The sequence below is a fragment of the Spea bombifrons genome, chromosome 2 (genome assembly GCF_027358695.1).
Source record: "Spea bombifrons isolate aSpeBom1 chromosome 2, aSpeBom1.2.pri, whole genome shotgun sequence".
NCBI classification, from domain to species: domain Eukaryota; kingdom Metazoa; phylum Chordata; class Amphibia; order Anura; family Pelobatidae; genus Spea; species Spea bombifrons.
The window spans coordinates 89,044,088-89,064,178 of NC_071088.1; the positions used below are offsets into that span (position 1 = coordinate 89,044,088).

At 40.6% G+C, this 20,091-nt stretch overlaps 1 protein-coding gene across 1 annotated transcript; it reads right to left on the bottom strand.

Annotated features, from left to right (window-relative positions):
- Positions 1–1,619: 1,619 nt before the first annotated feature.
- Positions 1,620–19,826, bottom strand: NCK2 (NCK adaptor protein 2). Its single transcript, XM_053455099.1, has 4 exons — positions 19,479–19,826; positions 9,707–9,948; positions 8,321–9,042; positions 1,620–2,596 (listed from the first exon to the last, which is right to left on the bottom strand). The coding sequence occupies exons 2-4, from the start codon at positions 9,930–9,932 to the stop codon at positions 2,402–2,404; spliced, it is 1,143 nt and encodes a 380-aa protein (XP_053311074.1). The 5' UTR covers positions 9,933–9,948; positions 19,479–19,826; the 3' UTR covers positions 1,620–2,401.
- Between the last annotated feature and the right edge of the window lie 265 nt (positions 19,827–20,091).

Genomic DNA, 20,091 nt, shown 5'->3' on the forward strand with positions numbered 1-20,091 from the left:
CGGTGCACTATATGTTGCTAAGCAGGTCGACAAATGAGGTAAACACAAGACATTTTACACACGTCATGATTTATTCACCAAAATAAAAAAAAAAAAGCCAAAATAGAGAAGCCATCCGTAAGAAACTCAGTACACTCTTACCGCTTCCATGCCAAGTAGCAGACAGGTGCTGCTAAGTTTTATCAGTTTGCTGGTCTGGAAGATTTAGGTGTGTATGAACACTATGCTAAGGATGAAAGACATCACCACTGATCTTACAGAAGCAATTGTTGCTGCCCATCAATCTGAGAAGAGTTATAAGGCCATTTCCAAACATTTAAAGGCCATCATTCTACAGTGAGAAACATTATTCAAAAGTGGAAAACATTCAAGACCCCAAGGTCAGACAGTGGAATGTTCAGAGAAATTGCTAAAGACTCAGGAGTTACATTGCAGACTCTTCAGGCCTCAGCATTTTAACAATTAGTACAATTAGAAAGACTAAACAAGTATGGATTTGTTTGGAAGGGTTGCCAGAAGAAAGCCTCTTCCCTCATGGCAGCACGGCTTAGGTTTGCAAATTTGCATCTGAACAAACAACAAGACTTCTGGAACAATGTCCACTGGACAGACGACGAGACCAATGTGAAGATATTTGGCCATAACGCAAAGAGACACCTTCGGCGAAAGCTAGCACAGAACATCAGCACAAACACCTCATACCAACTGTCAAGCACAGATCTGGGCTTCTTTTGCAGCCACAGGACCTTAGAACCTTGCAGTCAATGAGTCGACCATGAAGCATTCTAGACAACGATGCGATAGACTGATAAAGTCATACATACAAGGATTACTTCAAGTTATTGTTGCTAAAGGTGGTTCTACAAGCGACTGAATCATAAGGTCTACTTAGTTTTTCATACATGGCTTCTCCATTTTGGATTTATTTTTGTTGAATAAATCATGACATGGTGTAATATGTCACGTGTTCATCTGACATATTTACCAAATTTTTAGACCTGCTAAGGAACAGATAATTGTTGTTGCGTCCCGATATGTAAAACCAAAGAATTTAAAGAGGGTGTACTTGTTTTTCACACAACTATATATTATATAAACATACATCCATTTAAATGTAAAGGATGAAATCTTAAGAAATATATATTACACATGTAAGTACAGTACATTACAGTACCTTACAATAACATATGTCCATAACAAATGTGACATCCATTGTAGTTCTCGCTTAGCCAGGGAATAACTTTTCACCTACACACGTGCCTGCAAGTTTGTATGCCTTTAAAAATCAATCAAGGATTCGCCACACCTAGTTACTCATTATCTTAAGCTACAAATAACACATTTGATTCAAAACTGATTATTACATAATAAAGCACAGAGAGGGGATGTGTACTATACACAGAGAAAAATATGAAGCTGAACTTTTAAATGAAACATACATATAGCACACATTATACCTGTGAGTAAAAAAAAAAAAAACAACCAAACTCTGGCTGCTTCCGAGCCATCAACAATACAATAAAAACAAGAAAAGGACAGTTTCAAAAAGATTACTTTTATTTGTCTGTATTAGCATGGACAATCTGCTACACATACATATTACTTTCAGAATTAAATACATATTTCTTTTTTTTTTCTTTTTTTATTATAACAAGCAGGAGGGCAAGAGAAAAAATGTGGATGGCACATTTGGTTAACTTTCATTTAAAACTTGGAATCAAATAATTTTCTCAAGAACTATTTTTTGTAGTAATTACATACCAAATACACTATATGTACTACAATCAAATTTTACCAAAGTAGTTTATGGAGCACTGCTACAATACTTTGCAGACTCTGCCGAGAAATTGAGAGGTAATGTGGCAGCAGAGTACAGTACAGAGTAAAAGTGGTTCTATAGTGAGGATGACATTTTGTGTACACTACTTGGTAAGCAACAAGGCTACAGAATTCACAGCCACAACTGATACAGCATGTCTACAATATTAATTGCTGCAGCTTCAGTGCATATCAACTGTGCCCCTAATGTATTTCAATAAATTCTTACATTATAAAAATTTAGAGTATATTAACACTGTTTCAAGTTGACTCCTACTGCTCTCGCTAGCTATGTACTGTAAACATATGCAGAATAGGAGACTTCAAACCAAGGCATGACAGTGAGTGCTTACAATGGTCACTTGAGTGAGGTTTTATTTAACCTGAGGGCAAGATGACTTACAACAGAAAAGACAAGACAAACAAAGATAAAAGTACTATTTAAAGAGTGTCTGTGGTATAAGAGGAGCCATGAACATTTAAGACTGCGTTGTGTGTAATGATGGCTCTGTTCCATGGAAGTATATGTTTTTTTTTTCGGAACTAAGGCTTGAAGTTTGAGAGGCCATCACCAAGTCCGATGTCACGGTAGTGCTTTAACAAGATATAGTTTCTCCCCATGTTCACTAGTGAAGATGGGTGCCTTTTTGTAATGTTCCACCAGCTCATCCATGCTATTAAATCGACGCTGCCCAATGCAATACACATCGTCCACCAGCTGCACTTTAAAGTGTTTGTTCTTTCCTGACGCCTTCAGAGATATAGAAAAGTCACTCGGCTGTGAAAAGTAACATGATATATTAAAAGGAGGATTGAACACAGGTTAAACATGTATATTAACAGGAATATAACACGCCCACATCATGATGTAATAAAAGATAACGCAAAGTATTTTCTATTACGATATTTATATTTGACAGTTGTAGTTGATGGGAAAACATTATGATGTGAAGCTTGCAAATCTTACCTAATTCACCACGTTTCCCTTCCCCAACTGATTGTGAGAATTAATTAATCTGAACAACAGAAACCTGTTTTGGCAGTTTTGTATTTTCAGAGTATTATATTGCCGTGGAATCCAGGAGATGTAAATCACACAAATACATCAATGAATAGTTTTTTTCATTAGATAAAAGTTGCCGGGGAAACCCAACACAGACATTGCAAACACCAGCCCTTGGACTTATGGACATGTCAATGGCACACTTTACTGTGGACATAATTTGTTGGCATCTGCTGATTTAACAAAACCTATTTTAGATATGGGGATTTTGAAATCATTAATCAGTTAAACAGATATATAAAAATAAGTGCATTTCATTACAATACTTTTGAAAAAAACATTTCTAATGTGTAATACAAATACAACTCTTAAATGGCAGCTACCCTCTTGCCAAGCAAACAATTGTGCGTGTCAAATCAATGAAGGCAACGTTCAGAAGTCTTGACGGTTTCACTTTTTCTTTATTACTCTTTACACTTTCTTTGAAGTAGGTTTGAGGTTCAGTTTCCGGCCTCATTGTACATTTGTTTGGCTCTGGAGACGGAAATAAAGCTTGACAAGAGGGGGGTGAAAAGGAGAACCAGTTTGCTGTTGTGAGGCACCAGGTTCCAGCCCTATGGCAGGCATGACCGTGACAGGCGGTTCGCAGGCCTGGGACCCATTCTGGGGCATAATCCTGACATACATATGCTTTACAACCATAAATGATATAAAAATCTGGTTCCTTTTTAAATACAAAAATAAAAAAAAAAATCTTGACTGTATGTAAGGAAGATTTAATTTACTGACAAGGCGGCAGAGGTTAATACCGTGAGGAAATGTAAACATGCATGGGGCAGGCATATGGCTATCCTGGAGACCAAGGACTGATTAAAGTTTTGGTCTTTACAGCAGGAAAAATGGATAGACTAGATGGGCGGAAATGTTCTTATCTGGCCACAAATTCTATGTTTCTAATCCACATACCAAGAGCTGCAAGGCCTCTTGGACATAACATCCTACACAGATTGAAAAGAAACTCCATTTGGGATTCTACTCAATAGTCTATACTAAAACCTCCAAGAATTAATTATAGAACACACACTACGTATACAATTATATATACCAATACATCACGGCTTTACAAATTTGTTATAAATCTAGGAGCCAGGACTTTTTTTTTTGCCCCTGCACCCGCACTTTGCCCCTGCACCCACACTTTGCCCCAGCACTTTGCCCTGCACCCAGTCTCACACTTTGTCCTGCACCCACACTTTGCCCCAGCACTTTGCCCTGCACTGTCTCACACTTTGCCCTGCACCCACACTTTGCCCCAGCACTTTGCCCTGCACTGTCTCACACTTTGCCCTGCACCCACACTTTGCTCTAGCACTTTCCCCTGCACCCACACTTTGCCCAGCACTCAGTCTCACACTTTGCCCCAGCACTCACACTTTGCCCTAGCACTTTGCCCTGCACCCACACTGTGCCCCAGCACTCATACTTTGCCCCAGCACTCATACTTTGCCCTGCACCCACTTTGCCCCAGTACTCAGTCTCACACTTTGCACACTTTGCCCCAGCACTCACACTTTGCCCCAGCACTCAGTCTCACACTTTGCACCCACACTTTGCCCCAGCACTCAGTCTCACACTTTGCACCCACACTTTGCCCCAGCACTCAGTCTCACACTTTGCCCCAGCACTCAGTCTCACACTTTGCCCCAGCACTCAATCTCGAATTATTGATTGTTAACACCAATCACAGTCCTGCCCAGACATACCCAGGTTCCAGCATGTACTGGCTGACTTGGCATGACAGGAGTACATGCTGAAACCTGGCTTGCTGCCGCCCCCCCCTTGTGTATTGATGCTACACATCACTTAGAGCCCCATGTGCTATGCTCCTCCCCCCACTTACACAACCATGCTATCACACACACACTCATTCATATACTCATGCACCCTCCTTCACCCCCTTACCTGCACTGCAGATCTCTCACACGCAGACTTCCATAGGGGCCCTGTTGCTTCTATCTCTGTCTCTCTGCACGAACTTCTCTTGTCCTGCCCACTGGGAGGAGGAACAGAGCAGTCATGTGACTCCTCTGGTTTCCTGCTTCCTGTGGCCACTCCAGCACAAGAGACGCTGCTTGCACATTAAGAGCAACGCACAGCTAAGCAGTGCAGCCCCTGCGGGGATTATTTTCGGCCGTTTTTTTGTTTTTTTTTTAATTTCGGCATTTTGCCTAATCTGTGTTTCGGCTACCGGTTTGGATAACTTATCTATTGTGTTTGTTTGGATTTTTGTAATAGTCAGTAGAAACCTTATGGTTTATTTAGGGTAAAAGTAAAAAAGATGGAATTTTTAATGTGATTTACATTTACTTTAATGTAGGGCTGAAACAACTAAATCGATAAAATTGATAATAATCGATAATGAAAATCGTTGTCAACGATTTTCATTATCGATTAGTCTAATCGATTTTTATCGATTTTATCCTTATATAATCAGACCTCAAACAGAGATCGGATTATAACACTAGAATCCAGATCCCCCGCAACTCTGCAGGGGACCTGGATTCCCCTCACTGTCGGCCGGTCTCTCACTTCCGTTTCTCTCCCCCTCCCATACACCCCTCTGACTCCTCCCCCCTCCCATACACTGCTCTGTCTCTCTCCCGACTCCCTGTGAACCTCCGTTGCTGACAGGCACTTTCACAGCAGCTTCATAGAAGCCTTAGCGTAAGTGAAGGTGAGTAACGGAGGCTGTCTGTGCAGGTCTCCTGCAGAGGATCATCCTCTCTGTCAGCTGGTGGGGGTCTGAATCGCACAGACAGCCTCCGTTACTGCCCTTCACTTACGCTGAGGCTTCTATGAAGCTGCCGTGTAAGTGCCTGTCAGCAACGGAGGTTCACAAAACACCAGGGAGCCGGGTAGAGAGGCAGAGCAGTGTATGGGAGGGGGGAGGAGTCAGAGGGGTGTATGGGAGCGACCCTCCCATACACCACTCTGGCTCCTCCCCCCTCCCATACGCCACTCTGCCTCTCTACCCGGCTCCCTTGTGTCTTGTGAACCTCCGTTGCTGACAGGAGGCAGAGTGGAGTATGGGAGGGGGGAGGAGGCAGAGTGGTGTATGGGAGGGGGGAGGAGGCAGAGTGGTGTATGGGTGAGTTATAGTGGTGTATGGGGGGTATAAAGAATTTCAGGGAGGCAGAATGGCATTTCTGGGGGAGTTAGAGTGGTGTATGGGGGTATAATGAATTTCAGAGTGGCATATCTGGGGGAGGCAGAGTGGTGAATCAGGGAGAATTTCAGGGTGGTGCAGGGCAATTATGGGGAGCGGAGTGGCATATCAGGGTGCACAGTGGCATATAGGGAGGTATAAGGCATAAATGGGGGCGAGTGGCATATTGGAAGTTATAAGGCATATCAGGGGGGCATAAGACATATCTGTGGGTAAAAGGTATATCAGGGGGCTCAGTTGCATATCACTGGCATATAAGGAGTATAAGGCATATCGGGGGCACAGTGCAATCTCTGGCATATAAGAGGTATAAGGCATATATGGGGCAGAGTGGCAAGCTAGGGGTCAGATGTGCATAACTGGGGGCAGTTTGGTAAATAAAAGAAAATAGAAACAAGGCTTTTTTCTCAGTTTTTATTAAATATGAAAAATAGTTAACATGAATTCATATTTACTAATAACTTTGTATTAAAACCTAGTTTGAGAAACACTGTTTGGGTTCTTGTAGCTTTTATTATTATGTCAGTAAAATAAGAAGGTGAATAGCGAGAGGCCATTGCAATAAAGAGATGAAAGTGTAAATTGTACGTTTTTATTACATTATTTTAAATTAAAAAAATTGCATTTTTTATCCGATTAATCGAAAAAAGAATCGGCCAACTAATCGATTATTAAAATAATCGTTAGTTGCAGCCCTACTTTAATGTATTCTACAACTGTTTAAATGAAAATTGTACACTGTTACAGATACCATACATGCCTATCTAGTACGCATTTTTGCACGGGCAATAGATAAAATGTGTACAGAATACTAGGCATGCTTTGCAGCTTTTGTCCTGGGGGATCCACGGGGGATCATTAGCAGATATTTATCTGTAGAATCCACAAAGTTTAAATCGCCAACTCTTATCCTAACCATTTTTTTTCTTGTAGGATTACCAGTACTTTAAGAAGCACAAAGCACTTTAAAGAACTTGTGAGAACAAGAGGAACATCTGAAAGACTTGTAAATGCCGTTTTTTTTGCACATCATATTCATGCGCGTGCTCCATAGTGAATGGTGAGAATGTCTTTTTCTCTTCTTTTGTATGAGCACCCCACTGTATATGTGTGTGGAATTGCCAAGACATAGGAGAGCGTCGCTCTGGGTGGTGCTGCACTCTAGGAAAGCTTTATCATTTTTATTCCATAAATAAATACATTTTTATTTTATTACCGTATCGACTCGGATATAGGCCGTCCCCGTATATAGGCCGCACCCTAAAAGTTTGGTGCTTTTTTTAAAGAAAAAGTTTTTTTCTTTAAAAAAGCACCAAAAAAAACATGCTGCCACTCTGCCCCCCCCCGAGATATGCTGCCACTGCCCCCCCCGAGATATGCTGCCACTGTCCCCCCCCGAGATATCCTGCCACTGTCCTTCTCCCCCCCCGAGATAGGCTGCCACTGTCCTCCCCTCCCCCCGAGATATGCTGCCACTGTCCCCCCCCCGAGATATCCTGCCACTGTCCTTCTCCCCCCCCCCCGAGATATGCTGCCACTGTCCTCCTCTGCCCCCCTCTGCAATACGCGTATACAACTTCCGGTGCTGGCACATCCAGTGGATGTGCCGGCACCGGAAGTTGTATACGTAATACGCGTAGATGCCCCCCGCTGGCCCCGCAAGACACCCGGGATTCTGCTCCGGTAAGTCGGGGGTGGGCAGAGGTAAAATGCATCGTGCGGATGGTCCGCACGATGCGCTTAGACAACCTCCCGTGCCGGCACCCACCCCCCCCGTGGGAAGTGCTGGCAGGGGAGGCTGTCTGAGTGTATCGGGGAGTAGGATGCAGGTCCCCTGCACCGCTGCGGGGGATCTGTATCCTAACCCCGCTGCCTGCCCGGCGCTGCATGTCCCGGGCATCGGGCACTAGACCCCAAATATAGGCCGCACCCCCACTTTAAAGACTTAAAGTGGGGGAAAAAAGTGCGGCCTATATTCGAGCCAATACGGTATATATTGTGGTCTCCACTACACTGATATTAATTTTGCTATAAACTTGCCAGAGGTTCTCTTTCATTAGAAGTAGTGAAGTGAGGGAGTCAAAACCACAAATCTCAGGCATCACTAAGATATAAGGTCTGCAACCTTTCCAAAAAAGACCCTCAAAATATTCAAAAGTCACTATTAAACAAAATAAGATATCGTATTCATACTTTACTTATGTATACCCATTGATAAAAACCAAGAAATGAAGGTTGCACACTGTAATGAAAGGAATGAAAAGGCTACTTACGGAGGACTCGCTGTCTCTAATAAGAAAGTCTCCTTCCACCCCTCTTTCATTTAGAGCACATTCCGCTTGATGTCTGGTAATACCCCCATAGTACCATCCTTTCCCAGCAAAGAGCCCTGTGCAAGCAGGCCCGGTGTAGCTTATATGATTAACATGTGAACTGTCCATGGAAGGCCCATCATTTAAAACAACAACATAGTTTTTGGGAACAAGGCCAATTTGACCACTAGAGCTTTTACATTTCCACCATTCAGGGTCATTTTCCGGTTTCTCAATGACTTCCATTATATCTCCTTTCTCAAAGTTCAGCTCCTCTTCAGTTACGGAACTAAAAGGGTAAAGTGTCTGAACAAGATGGAGTACTTTAGTGCTTTGGCCGTTGTTCATAGAAGCCCCTTTCCGCAAACTAAGGAAACTGGGAGAATCTGCTGTGGCTTCGTCAACTTCTTCTACTACGTAGTTTGACGGAAACCATCCAACTTGTCCACCGAATGCACCACGCCACCAACCATCGCTACACTTTTCCATAACAATCACTCGAGATCCCTTCACAAGAGACAGCTCATCCTCTCTTTCTGCCACATATGCAAATTTTACATATGCTGGGATGTTAAGATCATAGATGCGGTCAGCGCTGCTACCGTTTGATGGATACTCTGCATCAGTGCTAGGAGTTGGGGATGCATCCCGGTTACTGGTCTTCCTCTTTGTCTTACCAAGGCCTATGGAAAGGAATATTTGTGTTATTTCCTGATGTAAATTCCAAGAACCCATATTTAACTTCCAGAAACGAGCTCCCATTACATAGATACAATCACTAAACATAGGTATCTATGGGTCAATTTACAAAGAAGGCATGTGCAAACTGGCCAGTTATTGATGAACGTTTTGGTTTCAACAAAGGCAGAACGCAGGTAAAAACATTGAAAGCACAAGGCGACCTCGTGAGGTAGCATCCAAATACAAAGACACTGTAATGAGTATGGGAAAAGTCAGATCATTTGTAAAGTGTGAAATTCCTCTTAGGGTAAACACAATGGTGTAATTACTAACTACTACTCAGTGATGGACACTGCAATAAAACCTCTGAAAATTAGTTCTTGCACGTCTCCAAATCTGTGAGAATAATGTTCTTTTTATAATACATTCTAACAGAGTTTGTGAGTGAGTGATAGTTTTGGACAACAAATTGTCCCAGCTGAAACTGAAAAAGCCTGCATGAATATCAGAGTATTTTAAAAAATCTGTGTCTAAAACTGTTCTTGCTGTAGTGACTTATTACTAGGAACTGCAGAGAAACAATTAAAACAAACGTTATATAATGATGTCTATTTCCTGTAAAAGAATTAGATAACCTCCATTTACTGCAAAAACAAGCAATCTTACCCAGAGTATCCTTCAAATTTTTAACAATGGATCCCTTCTTTAAGCTATTCTTTCGTTCCACGTAGTTTGATGGCACATATCCAGTTTTGTTGGCACCATTCCTTACTCTCCACCATGTTTTGGAGTCGTCAATTAACCACAGGCGCTCGTTTTTCTTAATATCAAGTTCTTGATCCTGTTGTGCCATGTAATCCCACTTGGCAATAAGAATGACCTCCTCTGACATCTTTCATCGAGTCGATCTGTCATAAAAACACTCATTATTACAGAAAATACAGCAATCACCAAGACATCCCTTTTTTAGATTTATTATTTTAGATATAGTCAAGCCTGCTAAAGGTCTTTATTAATAACAAGCTATTTTCTTTTGTCTTTCACGCTATGTTTAACAGAATTTAAAACCAGAAACATAGAACTTGATTCCAGATACAAACAATTCTCAATTTCTTCTGGCTGTAGAGACCCTGGCTGTAGGGTCTTATATTGAGGATAGCCTTATGCCGATCCCATGCATGTTTAAACGCCATCATAGTGTTAAGCTCTAGCAATTCTGCTGACAGGCAATTCACTCTCCCAGTGAGGAAAACATCCTTGTATCACACGTAAACCTCCGACGCTCTTAGAGTTGGACCATGCCCTCTGGTTCTAACATTTCTCTGTCTATGAAATTAAACTTCCTGTTCAATTACATGCATCAAGTTACTTCTAGATTGCATTGTATGAATATAAATCACTGATGACAACGCGGGACAATGAGTATTAAGTAAAAACTTAATACTACTTCTAATCCGTAATCCTCGTTTAACAAACACATTTTCCATTCATTTAACTATTCTGTGTTTTAAATCCTCCGTTTATGTTAAAGTGAAAAAGAACACCCAAATTGCACAGTTAATAAATCAAGCACGGCACAAAATGCCTGAAAAACGCATAGAACACTGATCGTGAAAGCCAAGCTGACCTTGAAATCTTAAAATTAAACTTTTCTATCTCGGGATATTCACTAATATCCGAACAACCACCACAGGCCTTTCTCATCACCAAGTCCCCATGGAGGTCAGAGAGAATTTTCATGGTGGTTTTGGGTTCTACTGGGCCAGGGGTGTCCAACCTGCGGCCCTACAGCTGCTGCAGGACTACATCTCCCATAATGCTCTGTCAGCTAAGGAGCATGGGAGATGTAGTCCTACAGCAGCTGGAGGGTCGCAGGTTGCCATATAATACTGACTCCATAACTTCTAAACAAAGACGGGGATAATACATGATTGAACTTTAGGTTTTGAAGGTTTTAGGGGGTATTTTTCTTCATCTGCACACCTTGCATATAAATAACATTTCAAGTTTAATTCTTATAAAATGGTGATAAGAAAAACAGAAAGTATGTTTTACCAAAGCTATAAAGTGCATTCACTAAATACATGATGGGCGTATTGGTCTGCATGCAAGACGTTTGACTTTTCTAAACAAAAACAAAAATTAAAAAATGCTATTTTAGCAAATATACCCTCAATACAGAAGATAATATAAAATTAGTTAACATCGGTTTAATCAATACCTTTTTGAGAAAAGTCTTCCATTTCAGCAAGCTCATTTAATCTACGTTTTTTTTTGCTATAATTAACAGTCCTGGTGCTCATAAAAAGAGCAATTCATTCCAACCTGAAATTAGGACAGCTATGGGTTTAGACACGCAGAGTTATTTAAAATCATTGTAAACAGACATCAAATGACTGCAGGTGTTCCAATGCAACTGACAAAAAAAAAAAGGATACTTGAGTTGCCCAAAAGGAAAACCACAACTCTGAAGCTCAATTGTCACTTGTGTATGATAAAGTATCAAGAACTATTTACAAAATTGCTTTACGTAATGCATCAACCGTCACATTGGAGGAGAACTCGATTATTTAACCACGCGGATGATTCACAGACTATGCCTGATTTTCTCATGACTTCCCATAAGTAGTGAGATATTATGGAACGTTTTTGCTACAGAAGATCCTGTATTCCAAGACAATTTAATGGCGTAGAGTCCAGTGCCATCGTGTCACTTGACCCAGCAAAGCACCTACCCGTCTGGGTATGGGTAGGGGAGCCAAGAGTTCACTTCACCTGGAAATACATCCAGACCTGCTATAGCCTGCCTTTATTCTGTGAACGGGATTCCTATCACAGCCATAGTTAAATGAGAAAATGTGTTAGGAATAATAAAAACTATTCAAATACCTGAACCAGAAAAGTACTTAGTGTAAATAATCATAAAAATTTAAATAAAAACGAGCATATTTTACTAGAGAGCATAAAAATACAGAAAAAAAAACAAAAAAAACTTACAAGTGTGGTTATGGCGATATATATATATATATAAAAAATAATCACAAAATAAAAAGTAAAAGAAACAAAAGCGAGCAAGGCCAGAGACCCGGATATTTGCACAATGTTTCTGCTAATGAACAGTAAACAGTCATCAACAGACTGTCTGAAATGTCATGGAATCATCAACATATGATTTACTCTGGTCTAGACTAATGTTCTTTTTAATAATGGCCTTGAGCGGTATTATGAAGCCATGCATACCCAGGTAGAATTAAGCTGTAACCAAAAACAAAACAAAAAGCTTCAATTATATCCAAAAATAGTGGTGTCAGCCTATTATAACTCATTAAACAATTCATTTTGAATGTTTTCTGACTGTGAAAGACAATCACTCAGCATTTTCAAAATTCTAGTTTTCAATTAAAAGTGTGCTGTTTAAGAAAGCAGGGCATGCATACTATTTGTGACTATCACCTGTACGTTTGACATGACAAGTATTCATTCTGAATCTGAATTGTATAAAGCGTCTCAAAGATTACTTCAGGATATGAAATCTTCCAATTGGTCATTATCATAGTCTAAACTATCACTCCTTTTAGTGTTACTAAGTGAAGTTTACTAAATTGTATTTTGCAATTAGTGTAGTTTTGGGGGTATTTAGTTAAAATGACTATTCTACATTAAATAAGGTGGTATTTGAAGCCAAACGTGGAAGTATGTTAAGTACTTGGTCCTCAAATGATCTCTCCACCTCCTTCCCTTAAAAAAGGAGGAAGAATATCTTAGAGGGAGAAAGAACACAAATCCTATAAATAAATAAAATGTTATGATGGAGGCTCTCAGTGGCATACACGGCTTTTTTAACTTGTATTATTAAACCATTATATAGGTTTAGTGCATTGACAGGCAACATCTAATATCCGGGGGGAAAGGGCAGAATCACTTAAACCCCTTCACAAAGCAGAACAGAAAGGTACATTCCAACAAATGTCCCTTAATGACATGGCGCATACTATTACGGCCTCCACTATTTTGTTTTTTTATGATTTCCAAAGCACTACGTGGGACATGAGTTAGTACTATATAGTCCCTGACGTCTCTGATGTCAGTATCCCAGTACACAATATAACAGCTTGAAGTAGACATTACCAGCAGCATGCTGAGGGATTTCTGTCTTGAAGATTGGCTTGTACTCAATTGTGACAGACCCAAAAAGGGAAATAATAACCATTGCATACAACACTAACAGCACTATTGATTTTTCAGTTTACTAGCAGCACAAAGCTAGCACTGCTCACTAGATAACATGATTAATAAAGAGCTTATAGAAAGTGTGAAATGGATCTTTAATGTCAAAAGTTCACCCGTTTCAATACTTCAGGAGTATGGTGGATTTGTGGTCGGTGTTGCCGGGACAGCCTACCATTATTAGGACAATGAATTTGCAAGTTTAATGCCAGGGTGGCTGTCTGCCAGTCAATACTTAAACCATTAGAGATGCTGTGGAATTACCTCAAGAGATCTGTTCACACCCAAAATCCTTAGAATATGGCTGAGCTTAAACCTCAAACAGACTACATCCATGAAGCATGTGGCCATGCTACAGAAAACATAGCGGAACATTCTACCTAAGTTTCCCTTAATAATAAAAACAACTCAATTTTTATATATATATATATATATATATATATATATATATATATATATATATATATATATATATATATATATATAGTTTGTAGCCAGAGATCTACAACTTACAATGTCCATAGAAAGGATTCACAATTTGTTTCTGCTGAAAAATGAGTCCATGATTTCAATACTATGATTAAAGTCATTTATGTCAGAAATAAAATAATCAGTTGCACTAAAATAAAAAAATGAACAGCTCCTACAGGCCCAAATTAAGAAATTACATAAAATAATAAAAATTAATAAAAATGCTTTTCTATAATATAGCAGGACTTCTAAGCAGACAGGCTCCCTTCCCTTAGATCCCCTGGTAGAAGTCTTGTGTGTTTAAGATATGTACTTTAAAGACAGATTCTAGGCTCTTTCTGGAAAGAGGAGAAGCGGTTGATCAGTCTGGAAGGGTGGACATCACACAATATTTGAAGGGACCACACATCTACCATATCCATTAAAGAAGACTGTAGTGTAACTTTAATGTTTTTTTTATCTGTTATGTTTCACAATAAGGTTGTGGGAGGTATAGGCATCGGGAATCCTTTATCAGGATTCTTGGGTCATCTCCCGTTCAGAGTAGCGGATGATGACGGGGGTGCCTACTCACAGACCACTTTCACACATTTGCAATACCCAGCAATAAGGAGTGCAAATCAATAGGGACTCTGTCTCAGTCACAGACTCCTGATAACCATAGCTGCCAGATGCTTTATTGATTCTATAAGTTGTCATAATGATGCACAGCTTACATGTGTTTTCTTTATTATACCTGTTCATCATAGTGATGATGGAAGTGTTTCAACATAAAAGGGCCACTCAGTTATTATATACGCCTTGAAGTGCATACGATCGCTAATATGTCCTCTTAAATTTAGCAGAGAATGTGGAACAGCACCTATAAGCCAATTATAAACAATTACAGGTAATTAAAACCAAAACAAGCACAAGCTATAGCTAGTTTTTGCCAATGAATAAATCAATGAATGTGTGAAAATGAGATCTCCCTTTAACCCCTTCACACCCATCTTGAAGGATGAATCTTTTTGCAACGTTAACCAGGTACACACCAAGACCTGGCATCAGCAGTTATTTTACAGGACACGTCTTAACTTGCTGCTGTGATTTGTCTCTGCAAATTACGTAAACATATGTATTTACTTATTTGATTCACTAGAACAAGACAGTATGCGTGATGGTCTCTGAGATAATATAATTTTGTGTTGGGTATAGAGCATGATCATAAAAGCTACTCATTTTATTACTATGATGATGTCACATGTATTAATATTAATCTGTATGTGACCAATTCCAAAAGAATTCAAGGTATGTCAAAGAGCACAATAACTGTATTCTTTACCAAGTTAAGCTGCATGTCAATGCTACACACAACTGGAACAGTACTGCCATTAATAAAACTAAAACATTCAAAGTATGGAAGCTATAAACACAACCATCACACTCAAAGAGATGATACCACTCGCTCAATGCTGCTGTTAAACCCTGCCCAAAGCAAGCGGAGGAACGATTATGGAACAGCAAGGCACCAGAATCTCTAAGCAACATCCCAACCGCCATCTCTTGTGAAGTCTTTTAGTGGATCCATGTTATCCCACAATTATTTTGTACATCTCTGTGTCTGACTGATATACCAGAGGTCATTCTGTACCAATGTTATCGGACATTCTACGATGGTACACACTATCTTGCCGTTTCTCCATACCTTATGGTTTTCTACACCTCATCCCCTCTAGATTGTAAATTACCTAATGTATTGGTTTATCTTAGTCTGTCAATTCTGGGTTTGTTATACAATACATACATTCAAAGGGTAACAAGGGCTGTGTAAATTGTTGGCACTATATGAATAAAATATAATATACAACATTAGGGCTTAATATGGTCCAAATCCCTGACATACAGTCTGCAAGGCACCACTAATATTAATGTTCAACTGTCACTTAAAAATGACAACAGATTACTAAAAAGACAAGATGCATCTTAGTCTATAAAGTTTAACCCGCTTGCTACGCTATTGACACACAGATACATCCATAAAAGATACGGGAAGATGCCGTACTCACATTCTCTATTGACAGCCTGAACTTCTCTAGTCAGCAGAAGCCAGATCAGGTGTCTGGTCAGACATTCCCTTCCGGAAGGTGCAAATGGTGATAAACCCGCCGGAAGGTCACTGGTGGAGAAAAGAGATTCTAGCACTAAAACCTAAAAATTATACATTCAGTCAGTAGTATTAAAAATAAAGTTTGGGGTAATTTGTAAGGAATGGGTGTGGCCCTCTAGAACATTAACAATATGCATGCGGGGTCTGTAATCATTCGATGTTGCCGAACGCAAATTTGGTGAGTGTTCATAAGTGGCACCTATTGTGTAGAAGAAATCCTAAGCAGATATGAGAAAAAACAATTTTGTGTGTTCTATCTTAGCGTAGTTTATATATTTATGGTTTACGTGTTTCTATGGTTCCAAAGCCCTACCTGAAAAACGAGGGATCTTGATTAAGCCAACACATGGTAAAAATGGCAGAACAATACGTTCTTTAGGGTACTACATTCCATTGGTACTGAATGGGTTGATGTTCTGAACACCAGGGCCCAATTTTTTTTTTTCTTTTAAGGGTAATACCTCATGACCTTTTTCCCCAAAGGAGTAACAAAAGAAAGAGAGAGAGAGAGAGGCTTAAAGGGTATATTATAGACATAGCATATTATATATATATATGTATATACTATGTCTGTGTGATTATATATATCACACAGACATAGCAGCACACCTAATATTGTGTAGGTCCCCCTTTTGCCACAAAAATAACCCTGACCTGCCAAGGCATGGACCCCACTAGACCACTGAAGGTGTACTGTGGTATCTGGCACCAAGACATTAGCAGCAGATCCTTTAAGTCCTGTAAGTCCTCCATGGACGCATCCTGGTGACATGTATTCTCCAGGTAATCGACGCACCCGGCCATTCACATGATTCATCAGATCAGGCCTCCTTCTTCAATTGCTCTGTGATCCAGTTCTTATGCTCACATGCCCATTGTAGGCTCTTTCGGCAGTGGACAGGGGTCAGAGCGGGAACCATGACTGGTCTGCCCCATATGCAACAAACTACAATGCACTGTGTGTTCTGACACCTTTCTATCTGAACCATCATTAACCTTTTCAGCAATTTGAGCTACAGTAGCTCTTCTGTTGGATTTGACCACACAGGCCAGCCTTCACTCCCCACGTGCATCAATGAGCCTTGGCTGCCCATGATCCTGTCGCAGGTTCACCTCTTTTCCTTCACTGGACCACTTTTGATAGACGCTGACCACCGTACCCCGAGAACACCCCACGAGAGCTGCAGTGCTGGAGATGCTCTGACCCAGTCCTCTAGCCATCACAATGCGACCTTTGTCAGAGTCGCTCAGATCCTTACGCTTGCCCATTTTTCCTGCTTCTAACACATCGACTTTGAGGATGAAATGTTCACTTGGTGCCTAATATATCCCACCCACTGACAGGTGCCATAATAACAAGATTTTCGGTGTTTTTCACTTCACCTGTCAGTGGCCGTAATGTTACGGCTGATCAGTGTGTGTATACATATTAACATATATTATATTTACATTACATAAACATTTCTAGGACAAAACTCTGCAATTACGTGTAAAAAATAAATAAAAACCATGGGCCTGGCTTGGCTTAACGTGTGGGGAGGAGCTGAGTTAGAGCAGAATTAGGAACATTTGGCAGCCTCCTTCATGTGACATGCAAAGACCTCAATTACTTCAAGGGGAACTGCCGCCCCATCCAAGCTGCAAGAAGTACGATGATACAACAAAACATAGGAAAGCATTCGAAGGAGGCTTTTGTATAAAAATGTGTGCCAAATCCTTAAGCCTAAATAATATACTCTTATTATGGCACACAAAAAAATATATATTTTAGCCACTATAGTAAATATTGTCAACACAGCAAAATGCATTTTTTGTGTAGCCACAGTAATGACCTATTGAATCAGGAAAATAAAAAAAGATAAAAGGTAGCTTGTGGATAAGTAGGCTTTACAGAAGACTGCTTAAAGAGATAGTAAAGTCTAAAGACCATTGCTGTAAAAGAACCTGGCTGCCCCGTTTCTAAGTAAGATTCCTCAAGAGTTCCAAACAGTTACGATAGAATAAGAGCTCTTGAGCTACAAGACTTTCCGACACACACTAAAGGCATATTGTGATACTAACCATAAAAAAAATACCAACCTTAATAAGTTCGGCCCTTACAGGTACTATGCAAATCAGTGATGTAGCCTTGGCCTTCCCCCAACACAACTTTTCTTGTGTAAAAAATATCATGAGGATTTGCAATCACTCCATCATTTTAATTGCACAATTACTTAAAACTTAGATATATGTTAAGCATGCAACGTGATGAGCAAAAAACACTACTTTTGACAAATAAATCCAAATAATAAAAGGTTTATAAATTAATGGACAGTAGATTTCTGTCAAATGTCACATGGGTGTAGCCACAGGCAGCATGAACTCTCCTCACACAGTTTCCCCATTGCTGTAACCTCTTCTGTATTATACCCATCAGCCTATACAACATGTCTTATTGGCACGCACCTCTAAACCCATGGAAAAAAAGAATCTCGCTTGTGAAAAGCGCTAACCTTTTGCAGTCATAACAATGGACCTCATGTGACCCAAGGAAACACCAGAGATTAGGATGTAAAGAACAAAGCAAATGCAGAAGACAAACATATGCGATCAGGGGGGACTACAGATGCGCAAAGCATCTGCTGTAGATCAGACCGTTTCTTCTTCTTCACGAATTGTATTTGCTCTCTAATAAATCAATACACTGCAGGTTAGCGAAGTTACGTAATTGCGATGCTCACTGGCGATTAACACTGCTTTATACGTTCAGAGGGGAGTTCTGCCAAGAGCCTGGCATTATCCTCAGTATTTCACTGAGCTGCTGGACAGTCAGGCCTTTTCAATACCAAGCTTTATTGTTTTACTGCCTGATCACACCCCAGTGCAAAGCAAGCCCAAAGGTCATCGCTGGGATGGGATGCTTTTTTTTTTCCTTCTTTATATTAACCAGGACTGTTTTGGCCACCAGTGGGAAACCAATTAACACGTTATATATATATATATATATATATATATATATATATATATATATATATATATATATACACACACACACACATAAATAATCAAGAGTTTAGATATACCGGTATTAATTCGAAACGAAAATAAACTCAGCAGAAAACAAATAGCGAACATGAGTTGCTTGAAGTAACGATATAAAAATATTACAGCTAACTTGTAACGTTCAGCTAACAGGCATGTGCTAAATCTCTATCTACCCCATTGTGGGTCATTAAAACTCGTCCACTTACCTGGCATCGGCGAAAACTTTATATGGAGAAAACATCGATATAATAATCCACACCGAGGGAGCTACGGACATGTCACACACGAGAGCAGTGTATGAAGCAGCTGCCCCCAAGACCCTGACAGGAAGAGACATATCCCACAGGAGAGGGAATGTGGGAGGAAGGGGTCCGCACCAGAGGAAGGGGGACAACACACACAAACAAAGGGCACGCTTTATAAACGGCTCCGGAATGCTATGTCTTTGCAACACAAGGGTAAGGACCCAGGGATGCGACAGCGGGTACCGAGATTCTACCGGGAGGAGGCAAAGGAAGGCGAGCCGGGCACTCTCAGCCACCACCTCCATCATACAGCGTGACTCACCTTCTTCCACCGCCCGTTCACACGCACACAATACTTCTCCACTTGGCGCTTTTCTTAACCTTGCCGGTTTCTCGTCTTTTGTTTCTTTTTTTCTCCTCTCACAGGTCTGGGAATTTTGCCCCTCCACCTTTCTCGGTATGCCTCCTCTTCCTCGCTTGTTCCCTACCCACTTCTTCCCTTTCTCTTTCTCCTCCTCCCCTGATCTCGGTCCGACCGACACAGCGCGCGCGCGCGCAAGAGACTCAAACGTCACCTCCCGCCTGCGCGCGCCGGCTCGCTCCTTCGCTGGGGGCGCGCATCACCGCTGTGTTCCTAACCCATCGCGGGGCAGCGGAACTCCCTTGGGACCTTTTCGTCCCATGTCAACTGCACATAGCACCGAGGGTTCGCCTTACGCCTCTGTGTCGCAATTCCTGGTGTATGAGGTGATGTGACCCGCTATACGGGTATATTGGCAAAGCCGAAGCATCCCGCTGTCAATAAAATGTATAACATGCATTCTGTTTGTGCCACTACATATACGTGCGGAGACAGCATTACCAAATATGCATTTAAGGTACATCGTAATTACCTTAACATGTACTTTTTAATTTAAAAAGAAAAAACTCATTTG